This window comes from Triturus cristatus, chromosome 1_2, assembly GCF_964204655.1.
Source record: "Triturus cristatus chromosome 1_2, aTriCri1.1, whole genome shotgun sequence".
Lineage (NCBI taxonomy): Eukaryota > Metazoa > Chordata > Amphibia > Caudata > Salamandridae > Triturus > Triturus cristatus.
Genome location: NC_140580.1, coordinates 947,757,077 through 947,784,737, shown reverse-complemented (window position 1 = coordinate 947,784,737; position 27,661 = coordinate 947,757,077). Strand labels below are relative to the sequence as shown.

The following is a 27,661-nucleotide window of genomic DNA, read 5'->3' as shown; positions in this document are numbered from 1 at the left end:
AACTTTGTTGGTGCAACACTTTGTAAGACCTCCTTTGACTAGTGCCTCTCGCTTCACCTCTGACCAGGCTCACCCAACACATCTACCATTACATCCCCCGGATCCAGGTGGAGTGACCACCTCCTCTCGAGTTGCAAGAGGTACCACCAATAGCACTAGCTCGGCCCGGCTTTACCATGTTTCAGGGCTCACAGAGCCTTTCTGAAGGCACTAGTGGGGCGTCGGGGCTCAGCTAGTTAGCTCAGGTGGCCCTGGTTATATGTCTGTAGGCTTTACTCAGCTTTCTGGCCCCTCTAAGTACCACACATTGCCATTGCCTCCTCAGGCTACCCACTCTGCTGTGATCTAAGGAATGTCCCTCCGTTAAGCAAGAGATCATAAGTAGATCATAAGCAATTGGCCAATAAAGTCGTACACTGGGTTAATACTCAAGTAGGTCGCCTTGTACTAGGTCACAATAAATCTTGTGAGCAGAGTTTCCTGGGTGGGTAATACTCCAATACCAGATGGCAGTGATTGTATTGTAAATAATTTTAGAGATCGAAGAGCAGTTAACAACATCCTCTCCCCGCTCAACTTTTCCTGTTTTATGCCAACTGCCATTGAGGCTCTTCCGTTGGGCTATTTTTACAGACCCCTGGGGCATCTGCCCACCACTATATTTCCTGAGCCAAACTTAGCGACTTCTAATAGGTTATCTCCTTTATCCCAATTGGACCTACAGGACTGACTTCCTGCTGCAGTTAGTCCCTTGGGCCTAAGTGAACGACCATTTGAGTCTGTGTTAGCTGGTACTCCTATTGACTCTAGTCATGATGTGCCCACAGGGTGTAATCTTGTTACCACTAGGGCTAGCACAAGTCATCCTACGCAAATACTGTCCATAGCTTCCTGCAACTCTGCTGGTTTAACTAGTAAATGGGATAGGCCAGACTGGCTTAAGTTCCTATAATGTCATGCTATTATCTGTCTACAAGAGACGTGGCTTATTGACCCTATTTATGTGGACGGGTTTGCCACCTACCAGATGTCATCAGTGGCTAGTAATATGGACAGGGCCAAGGGTGGTCTGATCACGCTTATCTGATTGAGACATCTAGCCGCAGATTTCTTAACTTAGAATATCCCCAGGCGTCAGACTGGATCCGGAAAACCTTTTGCAGCAGCAACGCTGCACGCCGGGGGACGTCGCCACGCGACCCCGCCCTGACGTCGTCCACGGATGTGACGCCAGCGAGGTCATATATGTCCCCCCCAGCGCGCTGACGTCAGTTTCTTTCTTTTCCGCGTACAACGCAGATTTGGAGTAAGCGGTTCCTCTGGCCTGTTTCCAGACCATTTTCTGGCGCTTCGCGTCTGGAACAGTGTGCGATGCCTTCAGGCTTTAAAATTGTACCTCCTGTTTGCGGCAAATGTCTGCGACGGACCCACACCTTATCTGTATGTGGTGTCTGGGCGAGCACCACGACTCGACGGACTGCGACGCCTGCCAACACCTCAAGCCGAAGTCCCGGCGGGAGTGCAGGATGAAGCTGCTTTCGGCTCGTCTGTCCCAGTCTGAGTCGTCTTGGCCCCCAGCCTCCTCATCGGCAGCAGGTCTCTCCAGCAGTGGGTTCCATTTGCAGAGTCGGTCGCCCTCTGGTTCTCAGGTGCGTAGTTTGCCTCGCTTGGGTAAGTCACGGCGCATGTCGCCGAGGTCCTCGACCTCACTTCCTTCTGTTGTCGGGGGCACTATTTCCCGGAATCCTCCGGACGTGCGCCCCCGGGACCCTTCTTTATCTGCCTTATCCTGGCACGGGGCGACTCGGACCCAGATGGAGGCCTATGCCGTGGCCCTGTAGGCCTCCCTTGGGGTCCCCTCCTCTCCCTGGGGCGTCCTCTGAGCCTCCGCTACGTGCGGGGTCTCCGGCAGTTTGCCCCTGGCGCCGACTGCCCTTGCCTCTAGGGATGATGGAGATATGGCGTTGTCAGAGCACGGCCCGGTTGGGTCCCCCTGTTCGACCCATAGCACCCCTGCCGTGCCGCAAAGACTAATGGGGCTCCCTGTGGCATCGCAGGTGGTTGCTGGTGCTCGCAGCTTATCTCCGAGCCCACCTTGGCCTTCCGGACAGGCAGCTGCCTTCTCGGAGGCCGAGCCGGCGCTGGTTCGGCACCGAAGACTTGCCTCTCCGGCCCCATCCCTTACTTCAGGGTTGCCTGTTGTGGTCGAGGCGGGGTCGGCACCGGTCCAGCGCCGTAGACTTGCATCCCCGGCTCCGACTCCATTCCTTCCTTTGGAGTCGGAGACTGTTGGGGTTGAGGCTGAGTCGACGGCGGTCCGGCGTCGTAAGCTTGCCTCCCCTGCTCCGGCGCAGTCCCCTTCTTCAGAAGTGGAACTCGTCGAGGTTGAGTCGGCGCCGGATGGGGCCGAGTCGGCGCTGCACAGGGCAGGTTGGGAGCCAGCCGAAGTCGCCCAGGCGCCGCCCCGACGCAGGATTATTGACTCCTCTCTGGAGGCTTCCGGGGGAGTCCAGCGTCACCTCAACGCCGGATCTGTCCTAGCCTCTCCCTCCCTTGGAATTTGTGGCTCCGGCGGACTCCCCGTCTTCTCAGGAGCCCCAGCAGGACCCTCATTCATCAATGGGGCTTCCTTCTTTTGGGCACTGGTCGCATCCTCAGTTCATTGGCCAACCTCCTTGGGGTGGGAGGCTTAGTTTACAGCCCTCACCCACAGAAGAGTTGCTGTCCCCTCCTCGGAGGGCTACCGAGGCGGTTGCGGCGTTTATTAGGGTTGTCTCCTTGGCCGCTCGTGTTCTGAGCCTGCACCCTCCATTGGTCCCGCTGCCAGTTGACCCTCTGCTGAATGTCCTCCACCACGGTTCAGGGACTGTAGAGCCGCTTCTACCTTTCGAAGCTTCTCTTTATGATGCCATTTTGAGCACCTGGGCTCGGCCAGCTTCCGGTGATCCGCTGGCTCGTTCTATCTGCACCGCCACCATCCAGCTTCACATGATCCAGTTTGCTTATTTGTTCACCCAGACGTTCAGGGATTTGCCCTGCAAACTCCTTTCCCTTCCTTGCCTCAGCTGTTGCTTCCTCCCTCCCGGGAGTCCAGATGGCTGGAGTCGTGGGGCCGTAACATTTTCCCCTCCACTAGCGCAGCTCTTCGATCACTAAATACAGTGTGTGTCTTCGCTCGGGCTACTTCTGCCCTTTGGGACTTTGCCGAGTCTCTTCTATCGGCCACTTCTGAGGGCGCTCGTGTTGACCTCCTTCCTCTTCTCCGTGATGGCCGTGATTTGGCGGAATTTACAATCCGCTCGGCCTTGGATACTGCAGATTCCTTAGGCCGTGCTATGGCTGGTTCGGTGGCCCTACGGCGCCATGCATGGTTGCGGGATGGCGTCTTTCCGGAGAATATCCGGGAACGCCTTGTTGACCTACCCTTTGATGGGGTCCTTATCTGATGGAGACTACTAGCCGCAGATTCCTTCACGTAGAATTATCCCCAGGCGTGAGACTGGATCCGGAAACTTTTGCCACAGCATCCCTGCGTGCCTGGGGCGGGGCGACATCACGCGACTCCGCCCAGGCGTCGTCCGCGTACGTGACGTCAGCGAGGCCCCGGCGTGCCCACGTCAGTTTTTTCCTTTTACACGTGCAACACGAGCCGATCCTTGCTACGGGCCTGTTAGGCCCCTTTTTTCTTTCATTTTTTAGTGGAACAGTGTGCGAATGCCTTTAAGACTTGCACGTCTTGTGGACATCTTATGTTGGCGACGGACCCTCACCTCATTTGTATGTGGTGTTTGGGGGAGGATCACGGCACCTCAGACTGTAGGCAGTGCCAACAGTTGAAGCCGAAGTCGTGGCGAGAGCGCCGGATGAAACTTTTCTTGGCGCGTCTCTCCAGGTCGACATCTTCCCCTCTGTCTGCTTCGACGGACGGCTTCAGACTCGGCCGTGGTCGTCGTCCTCGCCTTTCTCCAATGTCACGTGAGCGTCGTTTCCCGGTGGGTAAGTATCAGAGTTTGTCCCCGGGGGCTGGTTTCCGGCCTCCCGGGGCGTGGACTCTCCGCGGGTGATGCGGCCACGCGTGTCGTCCTATCCACCGTTTCCCAGTGTTGGGGTGTCGAGAGTCCAGATGGAGACATACGCGGCGGCTTTGCAGGCCTCGCTGGCGTCTCCTCCTCCTTCCCCTCCTGGGGCGTCGGCGGATCCCTCGCTCTGCGCAGGGCCCTCTGCGGCGCTGCCCGTGGCTCCGGCCCTGGCGCCGACTGGTTCGGATCCAGGCTTGGATGATGTGGTACTGTTGTGGTGCGGCTCCTCTGGAGAACCTCTTTCAGGCCACGGCGTCTCTGCCTCGCCGCAAACTCCTGCGGGGTCCCTGTGGTGTCGCAGGGACTCGGGTCGCATCCCCGAGCCCCTCTCGGTCCTTTGACAGGGTGGTCCTGTCTAAGACCGAGGTGACGCCGCTATGGCACCGGCAGCAGCTGGATCGTGCGGAGCCGCAGGGGTCGGTGGACCCTCCTCGTCCTGCTCCGGGTCGAGGCCGAGGGCAGACCCCTCATCCCTCTCCGGGCCCCTCTCGTCCCTCCCCACAGGTGGCTGCCTCGTCGGAGGGCGAGTCGGAGGTTGAAACGTCCCTGGCGCCGCTGCATGAGTTGCCGATCGATCTTCACCTCATTCTGGGCCGCGGCTGTCGGAGGGCTTCATGCCACTCCCCAGGCCCATCTCGTTCCCCCGCGCAGGTGGCTGCCTCAACGGGGGTTGGGTCAGCGGCTCCAGCTCTACTCCGGTCTGCACTCTGGTCCCCGGTGCGGGGTGACTTGGAGGTCCCTTGTCTGGCGATGCCGGCTGGTGCCGACGTCCTACCTCAAGCAGCGGATTCTACATCTCCGCGCAGGTGTTGTACCGCAGATTCGTCTTCGGACGCTCCTTCTCCGGAGCCATGCATATTGGTGTCGTACTACCCGGAGACTGGTCGCCGTGTGGTGTCTTTTTCACCGGCATCGAAGGGCGGCTCCCGGCATCCTGGGGCGCAGAGGTGTTCATCGGAAGAGTGGCTGGTCCCTCATTTTCGGCTCCTTCTGAATTCCAGGTCTGGCCATTGCCCGCCCAGCTTGGCCTCGGGGACGGCCGCCTTAGTTTGCAGCCGTCGCCCACGGAGGAGCTGATTTCTCCACCGCGGGGCCCTACGGAGGCGGGTGCGGCCTTCGCTCACACGGTGTCCACAGCTGTGGGCATCCTGCGCATGGGTGGCTCACTTTCCGGCGGACCATCTATTGGAGGTCCTCCACCAGGGCTCTGGTGGGAGGGAAATCTTACTTCCCTTTGAAGGTTCGCTCCTTTCTTCCCTGACGGGGGCTTGGAGGCGTCCTGCCTCAGGGGAGCCGGTGCCTCAGCATCTTCTGCACCGGCACCTCCCGGCACCGCGTGACCCGGCATGTCTTTCCCTTCACCCCTCAGCCGCCAGCCCCCTTTTGCGGACTGCTTTTCCCTCCCTGCCACCGCTGTTGACTCCGCCGTCCCAAGAGGCCCACTGGCTGGACCCTTGAGGACGCAACATGTTCGCCTCGACCAGCGCGGCCCTACGGGCCCTTGACACCTTGTGTGTGCTGGCGAGGGCCTCCTCCTGTTTGTGGGACTCAGCGGAGTCTCTGGGATCTGCAGCGTCCCAGGAGTCTGGCCTGGTGGACTTACGGCATCATGTATTGGATGACCGGGAGCTTGTGGTGTTTATTCTCCGCTCCGCTCTGGACATCTCGGAGGTGCTGGGCCGGGCCATGGCTTCCTCAGTCACTCTCCGTCGCCTTGCTTGGCTTCGGGACGTGTATTCCCTGAGAATATTCGGGAGCGACCCATCGACCTTCCGTTTGACGGCAGCCTGTTGTTCCATGCCCCGACCGACACCGCCATCCAAAGGCTCTTGGCAGGGCTCCGTCCTCCTCCTCCTCCGCCTTATCGTCCTCCTCCTCCGTCCCCTCCTCAGTGACTTCTGAGTTGGGTTGATTCAGGGCCTTCTTAGGCCGGCTGTTCTGTGCAGTGTGTTTTCTACCGTTTAGGTAGGTTGCTTTTGTTTCCTGCAGTCGTGTGTGCGGCCACTCGTAGTGGTGGCCCGGGCAGCTCCTCCTCTCCTTGCTCCTGTCCTGAGTTCTGGGATGATCCTGTATTCTCCCTTGCCAGGCGTCGCCTACTCGGCCTTACTGGGGCCTCGGACTGTTCTTCTTGCTTCTGGCTTTGACTGCCGGCGCTGTCTGGCTAGCAGGCTGCTCTCCATCTAGAGTGGGTTCGCCTTCTTCCCCTGGTTTCCTTGGGCCCTCTAGGCTTCTTCTTCTTCTTTTTTTCCGCTTTTCCTGTCTTGGCTTTGGGCGGAAGCTATGTTGCCTTGTGGGGGAGTGGGGTGCTTCGGCCTCTCAGTCCTTGCCCTTGGTTCCACTGCTGTGTGTGTATGAGCCTCTTCAGCATTCTTTCCCTCCTACATCCCCTTGGGATCGGTGGGGTCCTGCTTGTGGGGGTTCCCTTGGCCTGGCAGGGGCGAGGTTCTACCTGGTCCACAGATCTGGTCCCCTGTGGGCCCTCTGATCTGCATTGGCTGGTGGGGTCCTTTCGCAGACCCTCCTTCCCAGGGGGTATTGCTAGGGTATCTATTCTACGTGAAGGAATCTGCGGCTAGTAGTCTCTATCAGATGTAGAAGTTACTTACCTTCGGTAATGATGTATCTGGTATAGACGATTCTAGCCGCAGATTCCTTCACGGCCCGCCCTTCCTCCCCTATTCTGCGAGGACCCTTGGGTTGGTGTTCGGTAGTCGCCTCCCGGTGGGGGGGCTTTGTCTCCTGTGAATGCCTTCCTTGTTCTTGCGGGTGACTCCGTCTGGGTGCGGTTCATTCCTCCTTGGGAGGATGGGGTTCCGGTGCTCCGGTGCCCTGCTGCTCTGGCTACTCCAGGTTTTGGGGGGATTGCTTTCTATCCCTGTCCGCCCTCCCCTCCCTCCCTCCCTTCCTTCCATTGCTATCCTCTGCTTAAGGGTCATCTGGCCTTGGCTTGCCCTTGTCCCTTGTGGGTGGTTGCCCTCTAGGTTGGGGTGGCTTGGAGATTTGTTGTTCCTGTCTGTCTTGGGACTGGTCCCATTCCTTGCTCAGGATGGGGGGGTTGGGTTCCTACGTGTGCCATGACTTTTACGCATGTTCTTGCCTCCGGGGCACAGGAATGGGGGGTTGTCTATGTGCTGGCAGGGTGACTGCGCAGGTTTCTGCTTGTTCTTCTTCTTTCCCTGCCCTTGGGTTCTGCGGTGTTGGCATTACCTTGATGGTGTTGTTAGTCACCATTTCTTTCCAATTTTTCTGCTCTTCACACACTGTTCCCATGCTTCCACAGTTTTTTTATCTGGTGGTTCCGCGTTGTGGTGCGGAAAAGTTCTCTGAAGAAAACTGACGTGGGCGCGGCGGGGTGAGTCATACGTGACCTCGCTCATGTCACGTACGCGGACGACGCCTGGGCGGAGTCGCGTGATGTCGCCCCGTCCCCAGCGCGTAGGGATGCTGTTGCAAAAGTTTCCGGATCCAGTCTCACGCCTTGGGATAATTCTACGGGAAGGAATCTGCGGCTACAATCGTCTCTATCAGATACATTGTTACCGAAGGTAAGTAACTCGTACTCTTTGATGCCCACGCCGATTCGGCTGTTCGGCACCTCCTTGCGGGATTTCGTCCTCCCCCATAGGTCTGTATTTCAAAGGTTTCCATTTCACACGATCTGGGTTGGTTGCCCATTTATTTGGCGTCCACTAGTTGCACTATGCGTTTTTTAGGCTGGCGGTAAGCCTACTGTGGCGGTGTTCCACAAATTTTGTGTTCTGTCCTCTGATTGTGGTTTGCCCTAAGAGGTGTTCCCCCATGGTTCTTGGGGATGTGCCATACTCCAAGTGGAGTACCTGTATGCTATTGTATAGCTCTGCAATGCGTCACGCGGGCATGGAGGCCCCTTTGAGCTGTCTATGTCCAATGACGCCCTTGTCTTACTGTTGCACGGTGTTCAGTGTTGTGCCTTTGGCGCTTCTCCTTTACGCCATGGGTCTCGCCTTGCTTAAGCCTTGCATATGGGCCCCATTCTCATCTTTTGGAGGTTTTCAATGTATTTTAATACGCTTCAAAACGCTGCTGCCTCCTGCCACGGGTGCACTATGTGGGTTCCTCCTACGGCACCCGTAGTTGCGTGGTCGTAGATCGCCCCCCCTTGCTCGCCACCTCTCTTCGCTACTTCGAAGTCTGGTCCTACAGCTCCCTGTTTCAAAGAGCAAGTTAGTGCTTGTACTCGAGCTTGCCCTCGTTCTGCACGGCGGTGTCTTTTTTAGCACCTTTAAGTGCACTTCGGTGTCTTTTCCTGCATCTTCGGCACTAAGGGTTCCTTGCATTCCACTCCCTGGGATGGTCCACCTGCTTCACGATGCGTCTTTCTTGGCCTATACTAACAGTCGCACTCTTCTGTAGGGGGTGGATTTCCCCCCACAGTCGGAGGAAGTGGTCTGGAGATCTGAGGTTCTTCTCAACAGTTATGCGTGTTCCTATTCACAGCTCCTATGGACACTTTCGGTACCTCTGCAGCCACTCCCTTCGGATGTGTCTTTTTTATTGGGCGTCACCCTACTCTGTCTCCTGTGACTGCGGGACAGCTCCTCTGCTGTAGGTTGTCCCAGGTGCTGCACCCTGCTTCTCTGTATCTCGTGGGTGAGTTCTCACCTCGACCTTCAAGCTCCCTGATTGGGCAGTTCCATGCTCATTTTAGTATTCGCCATGGCTGTCTGCTCTGTGCATGTTTTAGTTTGGTCCGCTTCAGCGTGCTTTAGAGTGATACTATTCACCCCTGTCACACATTTGGTGACTAGGTGTGCACTTGGTGTGTCTTTGTTCCCACCTGCTCTTCTAAAATGTTGCTCACTTCCTGTCTCTGCCCTTCGCTTCCTGGCTGTGGCCTCTCCGGCCTCCCTTGCGTGGGCTGGCCTGGTAGGCTCTGGTTACATTTCTTCTTGATAGCCGCTAGCTTTCGTTGGTGTCCACGTAATGCACCATTGAGTTGGGAGTAGTCCTTTGTTCTGGACTCTATCTCTTCTGTTCTGGTATATGGCTAGTGCTGTTTATACATCTCATACTCTTACGGGTATGGTGTCGCGCTATTCTGGCAGTTTGGGATGTCTTGTCTTTTGCTCTTTCGAGCCACTTGGATTGCTGTCTGGCTGTTCCGCCACAGCCTTCCCCATGGTCCCTAACTCTGTTGCCGGCACAGTGCTTTGGACACTTTCTGTTGTTCTGTCGCAGACCCACCTCCCCCTGGGGGTATGGCTGTGCTGTCAATTCTGAGTTAAGGAATCTGCGGCTAGATGTCTCTATCAGATGTACGAGGTACTTACCTTCGGTAACGATGTATCTGGTAGAGACGTTGTCTAGCCGCAGATTCCTTAACGCCCACCCATCCTCCCCGTTCTGCAAGGACTTTGCCACGTGGGTTTCTCCACCTTGCCTCCTTTCAGTTGCCATTGGTCTTCTTTCGGGGTGCACACATTGTCGTGCCCTCTTTAAGAATTGCCATATGCGGCTGCCTCCCTCCAGGTGGCTTCTTTTCTTTAAAACAATGCCTTTTCATTCACCTTCCTCAGGAGATTCTTCTTCTTCTTCTTCTCCTGTTGCTTCCCTCCCTACCACCTTCTCCATTGAGTCGGGACTCTGTCTCCTCTATAGTCGCCTTCTTTGGGGATCTGCTGGGCTATGTTTCAGCCTTCCCTTGCTATAGAGGAATACCATTCTTTTCATACCTTCTCGCAGTAGACTGTTGTTCTTCCTGTGTTCCGTCCTTGTTGGTCGGCACAGTTCTACATGGCAATAACAATCGATCTTGCCTGTTGTGATTTCTTCCCTTGTTACTCAGCCTTTGGAGATGTTCCATGCTTCACTTTGCGGGGCTTTTTCTCAGAGCTTTGCTCTGCCTTTACTTCTTCTCGTATATGTAGACAGTGTCTGATACTGTCTTTTATGAGGGTGTTTTGTACCATCCGCCTTCTTTCTTTTACTGATTTTTCATCCTACGCACACTGTTCCCATACTTTCACAGTTTTGATGGTGGCTCCGCGTTGATGAAAAGTTTCTCCGAAGAAAACTGACGTCAGCACGCCGGGAGGGACTTAAATGACCTCGCTGACGTCACGTCCGTGGACGACGTCAGGGCGGGGTCATGTGGCGTCGTCCCCCGGCGCGCACAAGTCCTGCTGCAAAAGGTTTTCCGGATCCAGTCTGACGCCTGGGGATATTCTAAGTTAAGAAATCTGTGGCTAGACAACGTGTCTACCAGATACATCGTTACCGAAGGTAAATAACTCCTACATTTCTCTTTCCTCTTTCTCAAAGGTACTTTGGACAAAGTGTGACTCAGTATATTCTCAGATTAGTCTGTTTCAGTGTTCTGCCACTAGATTGCTTCTGATAAATCTATACCACAATGTTGTTGACCACTCTAAGATTGATTTAGCATGTTCTTTACTTAAGGACATTGAGAACTGTATCAGGGTCATACATGGTAATTGTGCCATGGTTCTATTAGGGGATTTTAACTTAAAATCTGTCAGTATTCCCATGAAATTATTTGTGGGCTGGAGGATTAGGATGGGGTCTCTATCACTTATTTTGCACATTGTCCTCTTGGTGATGAATTGAGTTTTCTTTTGGCCTAACTTAATCTCAATTTTTCTTTTGATACTTTATGCTCCACAGCCAACAATACACCGACATTTGTGGCGCGAGGTACACCTAGTCAAATTGATTTTATTCTCTTTTTTAAATCACTAAGAGACTGGGTATTGGACTGTAGTTTGGCTGACTCTCCCCTTAGTGAGACTTTCCCTTTCTTTTCACGGCTCGCTGATCACCAGGATCCCTTTAGTGGTTCACCATACGCCTTTATCATCTTCTAAGAATCATGGGGTAATAAAAGCATGGTCCAAGGTGGATGAACCCTTTTTTTTTAGTACAGCTAGTGGTCCCCTCTTACCCTGACTTCTTGATTTGTCTATCAGCTGATTACCCAACGAGGTAGGGCCCAGCCCTCCTCTGTAGTTTTAATCAAATTGTAGAGCAGCATTCGATCTTCTATTAGTTCCACATAACATAACATTATATTTAAGAATTTAATCAAACATTCACAATTTCAAAGGTTGCTCTATGGTGAAAATGGTGAATAAAGTGCTCCAAGTAGTGCTTGTGAAGTGGTGGGAATGTGAGCAACCTCAATCTAGGACTGCTGGCTCAGCATTGGAGAAGTTCAGGATATGACTGGACGCTCCAAGTCCAGAGAAAATTAAGCCACTGCACATACAGAGAAGGTCGGAGACTTGGCAAGGATTTGAGCAAAGGGATGACGATTCTTGCTGAACCGGCAGTCCTAAATTGAGGTTGCTCTGCTAATCGTCCTGAGGAAGACCCCATTGATAGGAATCAATTGCCATCTTTAAATCTCTGGGGTCGAAACGTCGACTTTCACTTGTATTTTGACCTGTACTTATCCTGCAGCCCAGAAGCGGTGAACATATCCATTCCTGGCATCCCATCACTTGGGCTTTTTTAGTCCGCTCCTTGACATATTGTTAGACAGGTCGTTCTCATTCTTGTAAATATTGTAATTGTTTATATTCCCACTGTCACTTCCCCACCACTTCACAAGCACTACCTGGAGCACTTTAGTCACCATTTTCACTTTGGAGCAACCTTTGAAATTGTGAATGTTTGATTAAATTCTTAAATATATTTCCTTCTTCAAACCAAGATTATTTGGCCATTGTTTAATTTAATAATTGTTGGGTGTCCTATTAGGTTTTTGTCTTTCTCTGAAAAAGCATATAGGTCAGTTGGAACACTTGTTGTACATACCATTATTGGCCCAGGTCCAACTGCATACTGGGTATACCCTATTATGTAATATTAAGTCAATTGCATCCAGGCGCACAACCAGCTACTCGCTGCTTTAAGACAATCCCTCAGAGACCTTTACGTTCCCGACGAACCCATTCCACCGCCGTCTCCGTTTGTGTGGAGGGGCCGTGGGAGAACGGCCGTGGCTAGCAGGAGTCTCTTCTGGGCAGCACTCTTGAAAAGCCAGATGGTAGCGCGGACGCCCAGCGGATGGGCCGCTGGCGCACCGAGGGCACACCGTAGGCAAGCCCATCTGTGCCCGACCGGCTCCAGGGGCCAGAATCCCTGTTCTTCGGTCGACAGGAAAACTTACATATACCTCTTCACAAATTTGAGGGCTAAGGGACTTGGGTAATAATTGCTGTCTCCATTCCTTGTCCCCAGTCAATGGGGATTTTTTGTGTAATCATTGTCCATTTATACTCTGCACAACTCTGGAAACTCAGACTGAGGGACCTGCCCATCGCTTTCACAAAATGTTCTCTCTCAACTGTAGGTCTCTGCCCTAACACTAAGAGGACCTGAATATATTTATAGAGGACACCAAACCTGACGTCCTATTTCTAACAGAAACATGGATGCACAATGTGGTCAGCACACTGCCCTCCGGGTATAACATCCTGCGCAAAGACCGCGAGGGGAAAAAAAGGAGGCGGCATTGCCATCATCTTTAAAGATTCCTTTAAATGCCGGGTTGAACCTAACCCTGTCCCCAACTGTGAAAGTTTATTTTTTTCTATCCTACTTACTGCCACATTCACCTCTGGTATTCTGAAATATTGACCACCAGGGGTGGGTGAACAGTTCCTTAATTCGCTGCCGGAAGTGGCGGCCTCTCTAGCAAGTTAATCTACTAATCTTATGCTCTTAGGGGATTTTAACTTACACTTTGAGGACCCTAGCAAAGGAGATGCCTTGGAACTCACCCAAGACCTTTCTGCATTTCAATTAATAAAAAAAGTTATAGGGCCCACACATATCAGAGGTCATACCTTAGATCCCGTATTTACTAACATCACGGAACTGGTAGTAGAGACACCTTTCCCCTGGCTTGGTCTGACCATTCATTGATCCCATTCTCCTAGAAGGCACCCATTCGAAGTGCTTTCAAGGAGTACAGCTCCAGGAAAGCTCGTCCTTGGTCTAAACTTTTTACTGAGGCCTGGTCGACAGCGCTTAAAAACTCTATACCCACACTTGACCCCAGTATTATTTTATCATCCAAGACTTTTACTCACTGGAAAGAGCCGTCATTGGACACAGTCATTCCTGTTAAAAACATCCATCGCAGGATAAGAGAAAAAATCTCTCCTTGGTACTCTCCTGAACTTAGATTGTTTAAACAGAGCTGCAAACAGCTAGAGAGGAAATGGAGGAAGGACTTTAGTGAGACCAGTAAAACGATTTATAGAGAGTCCATAAAATGTTACCAGGCTGAAATTAAAAAGACGCAGGCGCTCTACTTCGAAGAAAAATTTAATTCAGCAGCTAATGCCCCTAAAGAAATTTTCCGTATCGCTAAGACACTTATGGAGCTCCCTACCCCAGATTCTTCTACAGGTATAACTACCGATAGATGTAATGAACTTGCTGGATACTTCCAGGGAAAAATTCAGACGATATACAACACATTTCCAGATTCCCCAGGGCCCAGCGATCTTCTCACCCCAATGACCAATGGCATCAATCGATACTTTTCTAACATAAATAGGCACGTGTATTACATCAAGCACACTCTGGAGGAATTATCACTTTTGGACATGGATACTATATCTGACATCTTTGGGCAAATAAAATTAGGCTCTCCTATAGACCCCACCCCCCTCATATCTTGTGTAAGGTGAAAGATGTGGTAGTACCGGTCATACGGGATGTGATAAATCTCTCTATCACCAATGGACTTGTTCCACCGGCCTGGAAACACGCCATGGTGAAAGCTCTGTTGAAAATGCCATGTCTAAATCCGGAAGCTCTGAGCAACTATCAGCCCATATCCATGTTACCCATGCTTAGTAAGATCTTGGAAAAGCATATAAACTCAGCACTGTCATATTTCCTAGAGACCCATGAGCTCCTACACCACTCCCAGATGGGCTTCCGCCCCTAACAGGGAACTGAAACTGCTCTGATTGCGGTGATCGAAGAAGCTAAAAAGATAATCGATCAGGGAGGAGCAGTGGCCATTATCCTCCTTGATCTTAGTGCCGCTTTTGACACAGTTAATTTTTACATCCTTGTTGAAAGGCTTAGGAGGTGTCAGGAGGAGCCATCTCTTGGATTCAATCCTTCCTCAATGGCAGAACGTTTCAGGGTTTTGCGGGGGAATCCACCTCCAGGACTTTACCGCTCAGCTATGGAGTTCCTCAGGGATCCTCCCTGAGTTCCACGCTTTTTAATGTGTATATGAGGCCACTGGCTGAGGTCATCCAGCCGTATGGGGTCAAAGTTGTCACGTGGATGACACCCGGCTGGTAGTATCTCTAAATCACTCGCTTAATGCTCCATCTGACCAAGAATCCAGCCTGGAGAAGGTAGCTATCTGGATGCAACATTCGTGTCTCAGACTTAACGGAGACAAAACTGAAATCATGCATCTAGATTAACACATCCAACAAGGAGCCCAAACTGTCATGGCACAGAACTGTGCCACCCGACTTTTGTTGGGTTCAACCAGAACGCAGTCAGCCATGCGCAGTTTAAAGACCCTACATTGGCTGCCCGTAGAGGAGAGGATTACATTCAAAGCCCTATGCATTGCTCACAAGACCCTCATGGGTACAGGCCCCGCATCAACCAGTCACTTATTACGGCGTACCGGCCAAGGAAACTACTTCGCTCTGAGAATTTAAATCTAGCCACCATCCCTAATATTCAAAGATAATATTCAAAGGATGCGTAGCGGGGGTCGCTCATCTCATACAACACAGCTAAACTATGGAATTCCCTTTCCCTGAATCTGCGCTCAGAGACATTCCACCTCACCTTTCGGAAGCTTCTTAAAACCTGGCTATTCTAGAACATCAACTGGTAGCTACTTCCCTATGCCTGTTTTCTGCCGTCAGCGCTGGGATGCCTCAGGGTAACCATGCGCTTAATAAGTGTTAATTAATAATAATATCTGATAGACACTACTAGCCGCAGATTCCTTAACGTAGAATTATCCCCAGGCGTGAGACTGGATCCGGAAAACATTTGCCACAGCATCTCTGCTCGCCGGGGCGGAACCACGTGACTCCACCCTGATGTCATCTGCGGACGTGACATCAGCGAGGTCACATAAGTCCCACCCCGGCGCGCTGACGTCAGTTTCCTTCTTTTCCGCGTGCAACACGGATCAGGAGTGTGTTCCCTTGACCTGTTTTCAGGCCTCTTTTAACGCCTTTGCATTGGGAACAGTGTGCAATGCCTTCAGGTTTCAAGACGTGTGCTTCTTGTGCGTGTCAGATGTCGGCGACGGACCCTCACCCTATTTGTATGTGGTGTTTAGGCGAGCACCATGATTCTACAGACTACGACCCTTGTCAGCATCTTAAGCCGAAGTCCCGGTGGGAGCGCCGGATGAAATTGCTTTTGGCCCACTTGTCCAGATCGGTCTCGTCACAGCGTCCGTATCCTACCTCGGAAGGGTCCAGAAGCCGCCGATTCCGGCTGCGGCATCGTCCTCCGCCAAGGCCCCACAGGCGTCGTTCCTCCGCCAGCAAGTCCTGCAGCTTGCCACTGAGGCCCTGTCCTCCTCCTGCAGAGGGTGCGGGTTCCTCTTGGGACGTCGCCAACCTATCCGCCGTTTCTTGGCATTGGGCGACAAGGGCCCAAATGAAGGACTACGCTATGGTTCTGCAGGCTTCTTTGGGCCCTGTGAAGTCCGCAGATCCCTCGCCATGCATGGGGTCTTCTGCGGACTCACCAGCGGCTTCGCCCCCGGCGCCGACGAGTTCGACTTCAGGTTTTGGAGGTGTGGTGTCGTTGAGGCATGGCCCTACGGGGTTCCCTTCTCGACCCACAGCGTCCCTGCCTCGACGCAAAACCCTGTGGGGTTACCTGTGGTGTCGCAGGAGGTCGCTGGGACTCACGGCTCGTCCTCGAGTCCCCCTCGGTCCTCTGGGCAGGTGGCTGTCTTACCAGAGGCCGAGCCGACGCCTTTCAGGCGCCGTCGGCTTTCCTCCCCGGCCCTGGTGGGGCCGCGGGTAGACGCGGGGACCCGGGGTGCCTCCCTGAGGCCCTCTCGGTCCTCTGCGCAGGCGGCTGTCTCGTTGGAGGTCGAGCCGGCGCCTTTTCGGCGCCGTTCATTGGCTGCTTCGGCTCCAACCCCGCCCCTTTCTCCTCTGAGGCACGTTGTGGTGGAGGTCGACTCGGCACACCTGGTGGACACTTCGGCGCCGATCGAGGACACACCGGTGCCCATGGCGGACTCCCCGGCACAGTCCTTAAGTCGAATCGTCGACTCTTCTCCAGATGTCCCTTCCTCTCCGGAGGATTGTCGTCTCCTTGTCTCCTCTTCACCGGAGACTGGACGCCGCGTTGTTGCCTTTTCCCCGGCGACTTTTAGGGCGGGTTCTACGCCGTCTCCGCGTCCACAGCCCTTGCAGTTGATTGCCCCTCAGGCTTCTCCGCCTTCTCCGGAGTCCCGTCAGGCCCCTCACTCGTCCATGTGTCTTCCATCCTACAGGGTCTGGCCGTTTCTTCCTCCAGCAGGGCAGGGGGACGGGCGGCTTAGATGGCAGCCTTCACCCACGGGAGAGTTGCTCACTCCCCACGACGCCCTACGGAGGCGTATGTAGCCTTTGTCCGGGCCATCTCCATGGCCACCAGCATTTTGCAAATGGGCAACCCGGTCACTCCACTCCCAACGGACCACTTGCTGGAGGTTCTCCACCCGGGCTGTGGTGGAGGGGAGCCGCTTCTTCCATTTGAACCTTCGCTCAATAACTCTCTTCTGGGGGCCTGGGGGCGTCCTGCTACGGGGGATCCGGTGCCTCAGCCGCTCCTCCACCGCCACGGTCCTGCCCCGCACAATCCAGTCTACCTTTTTTCTAACCCATCTGCCCAGGGCCCTGTCCTGCAGACTGCTTTCCCTTCCTTTCCTTCAATATTGCTCCCTCCGTCACGGGAGGCCCAGTGTTTGGAATCCTGGGGGCGTAACATTTTCGCTACCACTAGTGCTGCTCTGCACACGCTCAACACACTTTGTGTGTTGGCCAGGGCTACCTCCGACCTATGGGATTCCGCGGAGTCCCTTCTGTCTCGCACCTCCCACAAAGGAGCCCGCCCTGATCTGTGGCACCATGTGCTGGATGGTCGGGTGTTAGCTGCATTCATTCTCCGTTCGGCCTTGGATGTCTCTGATTCTCTGGCCCGCGCTATGGCGAGTTCTGTGGCCCTCCACCGCCATGCTTGGTTGCGGGATAGCGTCTTTCCGGAGAATATTCAAGAGCGTCTTGTTGACCTGCCTTTTGATCTGATTCTTTTATTTAACACCCACGCGGACTCCACTATTCGACGACTCCTTGCGGGCACCGTCCTCCTCCCCCTCTGTAAGCTTCGGCTTGTCGGTCCTCAGGTGTCTTATGGGAGGCGTTTATCCCACTTTTCTTTTTGGGCCTAGTGTTTCGGTTGGCCCGTCTGTGTGCTGTGTGTGGCTTGGAATGACTTCAGGGCCCTTAAGATGGCCCCTCTGTACTTTTGGCTGCTGGTTCAGCCCTTCAGCTTTTGTGGTGTGTGATTTTTTTGGCTGTTAGTGAAGCCGTATAGGTCCTCAGGTTGGACAATCTGTATTTTTTGGCTGATTGGTAAAGCCGCCTGTGGTGATATCTACCGGTCTTTTATGTTCTTGACCTCTGCTGCGGGTTTCCCTAAGAGGTGTTCCCCTGTTTTGTTTTGGGACGTGTCATACCCTAGGTGGGGTACTTGTTGGCTATTGTATAGCTCTGTCCTACGCTGGGCGGGTGTGGATACCTTCGCGGGTTCCTCGCGTTTTCTGGCGTCACTGTATACCGCTTGGTGCGGTCTTTTTTCATCCGCCTTAGTGCAGCTTGCGCTGCTCCAGGTTCTGTCCTTTTCAGTATCCGATGGTGTTTCTATCCTTCTTCTACAGGGCTTGCCTGTTGTACAGTTTGCCCTTTGTCCCTGCCCGGTGTCTGCTTCTGTGCATTTTGCCTTCCCTCTTCAGCCTCTGGATCGCAAGACCGACTTTTTGTCATGCCGTCATGTCCTGGTGTTTTCGCCCTATTATCCGATGTTTCGGCCTCATCCTCTGCCTTGTGTTCCAGGGGGTCTAGGATATTCCTGGTGTTCTCGTGTGTTTTGGTTGACAGCTTTAGGTCTGTACTACATATTTCTCGCTTCCCGGGGGTCGCTTCGTTCCCCTCCCCCCTCACTCCTGGCTGCTTCTTGGTGGGTTCTCCTCCTCTATCTTCTGGCCGGTCGCACTTCTCTTCATGGGCCGGGTTGTGCCACTGGGACAGTCCTTCTCTGGGGCTTGTTCTGGGGTTCCCTTGCCTCTGTCTTCGTCTTGCGCTCAGCTTGTTCTGGGCTCACTGCTTCATAGTATTACCAGCTGCCTGCTACGCACGCCTGGTCGTTATGGTCCACCTCTGTGAGCCTCGGCGTGTCCCCGTGTGCTCCTGTCCCTTGCTTTGCTGGAGCTTTGTGCGGCTGTGTCTTCCTTCTCACATATGCGCTTATCGTTCTGCCTTGTTCCCTGCCTTGGAGCTGATGCCCGTTCAGCTGTCCCCTTCTCTGTGTGTGTTCTCCTGAGGCGGGTTCTGCCTCCGTTCCACCTCTTCTCCTTGGATTTTGCGTGTGGTTCTTTTCTTCCTCTGGTACTCTCTTAGTGCCATCTGTCCCTCCGGGTTTTCTGGCGGATGCCCTTTGCCCCTCGGGTAGGCTTGTGGTATCCTGGCCTTCCCTTCTCCTTATTCTTGCTTACTTCTGCTTGGTGGGGCTGGGCCGTCCTTCCTGCCCCCATGACACATCCCCTGTTGGGGCCCTGTGTTCTTCCAAGCTGGTGAGGTTCTCTCGCAGACCCTCCTCCCCTCTGGGTATGGCTTGGGTATCTATTCTACGTTAATGAATCTGCGGCTAGTAGTCTCTATCAGATGTAAAAGTTACTTACCTTTGGTAACGATGTATCTGGTCGAGATGATTCTAGCCGCAGATTCCTTCACGGCCCGCCCTTCCTCCCCGTTCTGCGAGGACCTTTCAGATGGGTCATCTGCACTCGCCTCCCTTCGGGTGGCTTTGTCTTCTGCGGGTGCCCTCTTTCACTTCCTCCCTGGCAGGATGCTTTGTTCTGTTTATTTGTTCCACTCCTTCCTTTCTGGTAATTGGACGGTAGGTTCATGTGTACTTCTGCATCCCTACACCCTGGTTTTCCAGTGTGGGGCCTACTCATAATCTTCTCCCTTTTTTCGTTGCTTGGGGTTTCTGACTCCTCTGCTGTCCTCTGGGTTGGGGTCTCTTGGCTGTGCCTCAGCCCTTAAGTCTTTACATGGGATACAACACTCCTGGATGGGTTGTCTTGGGGTAATTTGTCATTACTCATCTGTTCCGGTCTTGTTGCCCTTCACTGTTATAGATTGGGGTTGCAGACTTTCTTCGTCTGCCACGACATTTTTCACATGTTTTTCTGCCTCCAGTGAGGATATCTACCTTCGCTTTGCAGGGTTGCTTCTCATAGCGGTGCTCTGCTCTTTCCTTTCCATGACTTTCCGTAACACAGTGCTTAGCACTGTCCCTAATGGTACTGTTCCTCACCATTTGCTTCTTCCCTTTCTGTTTCACTGATTTTTTCGCACACTGTTCCCATACTTTCATAGTTTTGTTTGTGATGGCTCCGCATTGTGGCGCGGAAAAAGTTCTCAGATGAAAACTGACGTCAGCGAGCCGGGGTGGGATTTATGTGACCTCGCTGACGTCACGTCCGCGGATGACATCAGGGCGTGGTCACGTGGTGCCGCCCCCGGCGCACAGAGATGCTGTGGCAAAGATTTTCCGGATCCAGTCTCACAGCTGGGGATAATTCTACGTTAAGGAGTCTACGGCTAGAATCGGGTCTACCAGATACATCGTTAACGAAGGTAAGTAACTTGTACAATCAGGGCGCGGTGCAGAGATGTCGATCCCTTTATAGAGACGCCCTCAAAGCTAGCAAGACCACTATCAGAGAGGCAGCATTCTCATCACAGGTCCAGGCAAGCAAACTCAGGGACTGTAAGGCCTTTTGGGAAACAGTTAATCACAGCTTTTTTGAGGCAAAAAGAGAACCAGGCATTGATACTGTTATTCCATCTGAATCCTGGATTTCCTATTTTACTGAGCTGTATGCTGACTCCTTTCAGGAACCCAAGAGATTCCTGATGACAATCTTTTAGTCACCAGTAGCCCAAATGTGTCCCAGCGTTCTGCAGAGCATCGTGCGGGTTCCAGTCATTGACCTGGAAGAGGTTATGCGGGCCCTGGCATGCTCCTGGTCCAGACAGGCTTCCCTCAGATCGATTTAAAGCTAATATCTCACTGTGGGCCCCTTTATTTACAAATGCCCTTAACGCTAGTGACCGGCACTCCAAAGAACTGGTCCCATGAGACCATTGTTCCATTTTTAAAAGGGCTCGGAAAATGACCCCCACTGCTATCACCCTATCTCACTGATTAATTCCACTGCGAAGATCATGGGTCGAATTCTGTTGGACCGTTTGCAGCTTTGGGCCAGGGAACGTAACCTACTTTCGGATCTTCAATTCGGCTTCCACTCCGGCCTTGGCACAGTCGAGCAGTCCTTAAAACTATATCTGTTGACTGCCAAATACACTGTGGCGAAGTGTGGCAAGTTGTATCTGGCTTTTATGGACTTGAGTTCTGCGCTAAACTCTGTAAACAGATCCACATTATGGGACATTATGATTGATATGGGGGGTTGATGTCTATAGTGTTAACTTTATCAGAGATCTTCATAATGATGTCACTGCCAGAGTAAGGTACGCCCCAGGCAGAGAAACCACACATCTTTCATTCTGGCTAGGGGCGTATGCCAGGGCTGTGTCCTGACTCCTTTTCTGTTTTCCATTTACATAAACAGTCTGGAAGATAAACTGGTTAATCTCAGGGTTGATTGCCCTCGTGTAGGTGTTGTGCGTATCCCCACTCTAATTTATGCGGACAATACAGTCCTAATTGCTTGGACTGCAAATGGTCTACAACGTCTTCTTGACGGCTTTTTAGAGTTTATAGCCAGTTTTGATCTCATGGTCAACCAAAATAAGACCCACAAAATGATTTTGGGGGGAAGTAAAAAGGAAAATGTTTCCTTTGTATTGAATAGCAAGAAGGTTGGCTCTGTTGCCACCTTTACCTACCATGGCATCCCCTTTGACACTCGACTCTCGTGGGGACCACTGCAGACTAGTAGAGCTGCTGCCTTCTCCAAACCAGTGGAGACCATCTGTACTTTTGCCCATAATCTCGGTCAGAAACCGATTAAGGAACTCTCAACAGACTACAAAGCCAAATGCTGTGCTATTGCTTCGTGTGGGGCATTGAAGATTTGAGGGCTCTGGGAAAAATAAAGAATAGTTTTATCAAGAGATTGCTAGCTGTTCCCCAAAGCACTAGTTCCTTTGTTTGCCACACTGAGGTAGGGATTGGTTATATCAACAACCTTATTAAAATTCAACCCCTCCTTTTGTGGCTTAGAAGATGGATCAAAAGCCAGACATGCTTCAATAGGGCTGTGCTTGCAGACTGCTTAACACTCGACCACTGTTTGAGTATTCCTTGGTTGAAGTATATACAGAATCTAAGTTGCAGCATGGGACGGAAGGACTTGTTTACCTCTCCTAGCACTGCTTCAGCTACCTTCATTAGGACTTTGAAGTATGCTTTTCTAGAGGGATGCCTGGAGGATAGAATGCGGTGTGCTGCAGACGAACCAACAGTCCAGATTTATGTGGGGATTTGTCCGGTTAAAAGTCCTGCGCCTTGCTTAGTACGGGCTGGAGATTTAACAAACACATTTTTATTGACGAGGCTTAGGCTTTGCACTGTCCACTTTCTTGCTACTTTTCCTTCACAAGGCACTTATTTTTCACCACTTCCTTTATGCCCATGTGAAGACCTATCCCCACAGACCACCTTACATTTTATTCTATTTTGTAAATGTTTATTACTGTTGAGGAAACACTATTTACTGCCCATCCTTAGGTCGGCCAACACACGCAACTGTAGAGCCGCTTTTATTTATCTGCAATCTTTACCCACGATCAAGATCTGCTTCTCCGCTGCCACATAAATTGATTGTGCTATTAAGCACAGGGCTATAGTTCTTCTATTATGTTTTATGAATCTTGCGTGTTTTTATGTTTTTTATTTTTGGGATGGGTCACCGTACTCTTGATTATAGTACTGACTGTCTTCAATATGTTTGAATTTCTGCTTAGATAACCCAGGGGGACATAGGCGACCCCTAACAAGTTTTTCTTTGAGGACTCCTTTCGAGGTTTTTGTTCCTTTGGTTTTATCTGAGCTTTTTGATTTTCGATTTGACGATTGCTGCTGTATGATAATTTATTGCTATAAACTCGGATGAGTACTTTTAATGTTTTATTATACATATTGCTCTGCACTGTACACTTTTATGGTTCAAACGGAGTCAAAATAAAGTTGTTTCAACCAAACTGAGTGTCTTTACCGACTACTGTAGTGTTCAAGGCTGCTGATCTTTAGTTCTCTGGCATTAACATGACTCATGTTTTAATTATTTTGAAGTGCTGTTTGAAATTCAGCAAATTAAAATAAAACTATGCTGCATAAAAAACGCATACTTTAGGTTGCAAACGTGTATCCTGATATTATAAACTTTAAAATGTATTTACCTTACATTATATGTTCATCTTTTCTTCTAGAATCAGCCATCCGACCATGAGCCAAGAGAGCCAAGGACAGCTGAAAAAAGAGAATGAGTGCATTGAAGCAATTAAATGTTTGTGTGAGGAGTGCCTTCCTTAAATGAGTTTTGTATTTAATGTTTAAATAATTTTAATTTATAGAAAGTAATAATTATTGATTGATGGTTCAAAATAACCCGTTTTGACAGCTTTTTTTATTTTATTTTGTCTTGTCTTCAAAACACACCGCCTGTACTTTATTTTGTAAAAGTTGCATTTATTTCTGCCTTTTGCAGTTGATCATTTTTTAATGTATTACAAAACCCCATGCCTTTTTAAAACGTTTTTTAACACGAAAAAAATACTCATTTAAGAATTGCACAAAACTCTGATGGTACCAGCTACTTTCAATTGCAGCTGTAAAATATATATTTATAAATGGATACATTTTATAACAATTTTGCTTAACTTGTAGATACTAAAAAAGGCTTCAAAAACACTGAATTTGCAAATTAAATCTTGCATTTAAAAAGTGCTTGTTGATTATCTTTTATTGTCCAGATGGAAACTTGAATAGTGGTGCATGGGAGTACTAGTATGTTTGCAAGTTTTTGTGTCACATTTTTATCACACTACTTTTCTACTTGAATTTGCATTCAAAATGCACAACTTTTTTTTATGTTGTCACTATTGCATCAGTCCTTAATTCTGTAAAAAAAAAACGTCATGACCAAATCTACGAAATGTTACTTCATGACCAAATCCACGAAATGTGTTGTCCACCACTTCAGCTAATATAGATCAACTAACTATAGATCAGACTCTTCCTATAACACCAAGAGAAGAATGTGCACTGTCCTGAAACATTGTAACAAATCATAGCATACTAGCAGCAAGTACAGCATTTCCTTCAACAGTTACGGAATACAGGTATTTTGTACATGCCACATTGCTTGTATTTTAGCTGTTTCATCTCCGAAAAATGGGCAAAAGTGCCAGTTCTCTAAACTACAAAATAGTTTAGACCTGAACAGGAGGTTTGCTGGAGACCAATGTGGCTATGTGTTGCCAATCCCTTGAATATTGCTCCATATTTCCTTTTTCCCTCTTGATCGAGGCTGTGGAGGAGCAAGGAAGTTCATGAGTAGGTTTTCCTTTTGGATGAGAAATTCAGGTGTGCTAAGGGCATCCCTAAACATGTTTGCTGTCCTTCCACCCTCACACTGTGCTGTTTGCTGTTTCAAGCATCAAATTGACAAACCCAGGTTTCTCTGTAACTTTTGATATCTAGCACCGGTGACTCTGAGTGACTTAGACCTATGACAGAGGAGGCTGAGGCTAAAGGTGCTGATTGCCATGCTATACCAGAGCCACGTGCTGAGACTTGAGTCCAGGTGCTCAAGGTGGTCGGAGCGAAATGCCAGGCAATGTTGAACTGTGTCCCCTAGCACTTGTAGATGGCCTTATGTAACATTTGAAGAGTGATAAAAGTGGATGTGGAACTGTGATTGCTAAGTCATCTTAAAGATTTGGAGGTATAATATAATTAATAGAAAATGGGCGTCCGCTTGGGTTGTGAACTGTCCCTTATGATTTTGTTTACAGATGTATAATGATTTTATAACTTATTCCAAAAATAAAGGTAAGCCAGCTCCTTTTGACCTATATCATGTATGCCTAACCTAAGAAGTCTTCTTCTAGTCAGTTTCTTAGAGACTTTGGTGCTAGTTTTGATCAGGGTTTTGTGTCTTTATTTCATTGCTCCTCATTTTGAAGGGGAGCTGAAAGCTTTTTTTTGCAGAATTGTTATTGACAGAGCATGGGTTGTGCTCATGTGACCTTGCTTTCTGCTGTGGCCCTTCTGTGATCAACATCACAATCGGGCTGGCCTTTTCCTTAATGTTGATGTCTAGGCACTAAAATACACAAACCGCAATTTTCATTTTTTTGTAAGTTTTTACACACATCTAGGGTCCTCAAAAGAATCAAAGGACTAGATCTTTCTATATACTTCTTTATTATGAAACAATCAATACAATCAAAAACAAATATCACAAATTCATTAAAATTAGATACATCCTACACTTAAAACGTGTATATACCTAACCAAGCAGACTCAACACTCATCATTAAATACTGAGTTGTAAAAAAGAGTTTGGAAGAGAGAGTCACCTATAATATGGGAGGTACCTCTTATATCACAGTATGTACATCACATAATACAGTGGTTCCCAAACTTTTTTGACCCGTGGCTCCCTTGACCTAATTGGCGGTTGGCCGTGGCTCCCCACCATTTTTTTACCGGTGGGCGGGGTCTTGTAAGCCCGACCTCTGGAGTACTTCCTGTTGTCTCCCTTAAGTTAATTGGGATGCAATGAAGGTATTATAATCATATTTGTAACAAAATAAAAAGATAACAGTTGTTTAATAAAAACGTGTTAAGTGAGAAACAATACAAGATTAATAGCAAAATATGTTTCCATGCAACTTTTTTTAACCACAAGGCAGCAGATGCAACAGAGAGCACACACATGCTGCAGTGATGCAAACTGTGTGCCTGGTCCCAAACCCTTATTTATGCCAGCTGCTGCTTTCAGTAGCTTTTGGTACTGAGACCCACTCTGAGAAAATGGAACAATGGGTTTGGTCTGTCGTAATCAGTATCACCATCATTATTTTTACACTAAAATGCGGGGTCCATGGAACTCGTTAAATAAAGAAATCGTGATAATAAGGCTTATGATTTCTTTTACGAGCTCCGTGGAGCCCGCCTTTTCAGTGGAAAAATAATGCTGGTGATACTATTATTTAAAATGCCATGCCGATCTTCGGCCCAACCTCAGTTTTTTACTTGAACTAGTCTTGATGGGCGCCATGTTGTTTCTAAACACAAAGTCAGAGCATTGCATGCCAAAAAAACATCAAAATGGCTTCCTCCTTCGGAAAATTCCAGCCTTCGTGGAAGCATCAGGGGCCCACTGACTGCTGGAGGACACGACGGGTGAGGACAGTCTGAATACCCCCACCGTATTTACGGTTCCATTCCAACCCTCCCTCTCACTCCTGGAGGGGGCTTGAGCCATCTGCAACATCCTGGTGGGCCTTACTACTGGTCGAGAGGGCCCATGCCTACCCCACCGAAATTGAGTGAAGAGATGTGTGGGATAGATAGACTGCAAAGGAACGTCATTTGGTAAAACCACGTGCTTACCACACAGCAGTCAGCACCGAAACAGGGCATCAGGGGCCAAGTACAGAACGCTTGCATCAGTGCAAAAGCAGGGCCAATCTATTGCGCTATTTTTGCTGTTTGTGCAATACTAGAGCGAGAAGTCTATGATTCTTCTCCATGACCCAGAAAGATAGTCACACAAGAGAAAATTGAGACAGCAGATAACACAACCATCTCCAACACTTGCTACGCTTATAAGCCTTTTTTCTTTGTAAATCATACAGATTTTAACACAGAAATCCAGACTAATAAACAAAATAACATCCTTAATAAGGAGCTTTCGGGCACTGTGCGTGGCACCTGTCATAAAGCAACAATGGGAGCGCAGCAGAACATCTTTGAGTCGCAGATGGACTGGAGTCATGAACGGAGAGCATGTTCATCGAAGTATTTATTTTATTTTTTTGCATATTTATATAGCGCTAACTCGACCAGAACGTATTGGAGCGCTTTACATAGCGCCGTATTTACATTACACATTCAGGCAAGGGGAGATTAAGTGATTTGCCCAGAATCACAGGATGTGGACGCGACCCGAGGCTCGAACCCTGGTTTTAAGCACCAAAGTCGGCAGTCTAGCCTACGGACCACATCCTCTCCCCAAGTATTCCTGCACGGAGGCACCCCGGGACATGGTGGCCCCTGGATCGGCCGCAATCAGTTTACCAGTCACTAGTTTCACCAGGGAATGTCAAACTCGCCCTTCTTGGGGCCACTGCTCTCAAAGAGGGATGCACGCCTGTGACAAAAGTCTAAAACACTTCCAAAGCTTCCGTTTCTAGGATTACACCCAGCACCCTGCAGAGATGGGCAAGCAGAAGCCTCGATAGGGGAAAAGTATGAGGGACGTGTCTTTCCTACGGTGCTTAGTTCTCCAGGTCAGAGAGGGAGAAGTGAAAGATCAGAGAGCGAGGGAAGAGAGAAGTAAACAACAGCTTAGGTCACGGGGGGTTGCTAAATTAGATAGCTACGGGTCAAATAAGTTCAACGAGAAGAAGAGGAACAAGGGAGAGACCAGAGAGCGCATGGAGAATAGAAGGAAAAAAGGAACGGATCATTTGAGAATAAGGGAGCTGAGATGTGGTGGAAAGCAAAAGAAGAACAAATGAGAGAACACGTGGTGAGGAAAGAAAAAGGCGTTCAGAGAAACAAGAGAGCACAAATCTCACATTTACAAGAAAGTGCGCATCGGGGGCGCGGCACTACAAGCCCTTGCTTACTTACCGATTTCCTGGTGAAGAGGGTCCCATGAGGCACGGCACAACACGGGGATCAGCAACAACGATCCTCGAACGCTCCAAGCTTGCTATGGCAGTAATGCTTACACTGCGCATCTTAAAGCACGTATGATGCGTGCATACGTACGCACGTACGCGTTTGGCGGCAGCTCGCTCTTGGCCAAAACCATTCTGAAGGTGGCATTTCTAAACCCCCCCGCATGTTGCGCTGCGGTTGCAATTTCCATGACCCACATCCTGCGCGGCAGCGCGGCGCCCCTGGCTTCTCATCACGGCGCACCAGGGTGCCGCGGCGCACACTTTGGGAACCACTGACATAATAGATTCAATATTGTTAGACTTCTCTTATATCTAATACAAGACGGTTAGACACCGGAG

At 50.4% G+C, this 27,661-nt stretch overlaps 1 protein-coding gene across 1 annotated transcript in view; it reads left to right on the top strand.

Annotated features, from left to right (window-relative positions):
• CDK5RAP2 (CDK5 regulatory subunit associated protein 2) overlaps positions 1–23,347 on the top strand; it is a 723,544-nt gene extending 700,197 nt beyond the window's left edge. The window contains exon 38 of the mRNA XM_085609970.1: positions 22,832–23,347. Within this exon, the coding sequence (XP_085466096.1) occupies positions 22,832–22,888 (57 nt within the window). The 3' untranslated portion in view covers positions 22,889–23,347. The remainder of the gene's footprint in view (positions 1–22,831) is intronic.
• Positions 23,348–27,661: the final 4,314 nt, after the last annotated feature.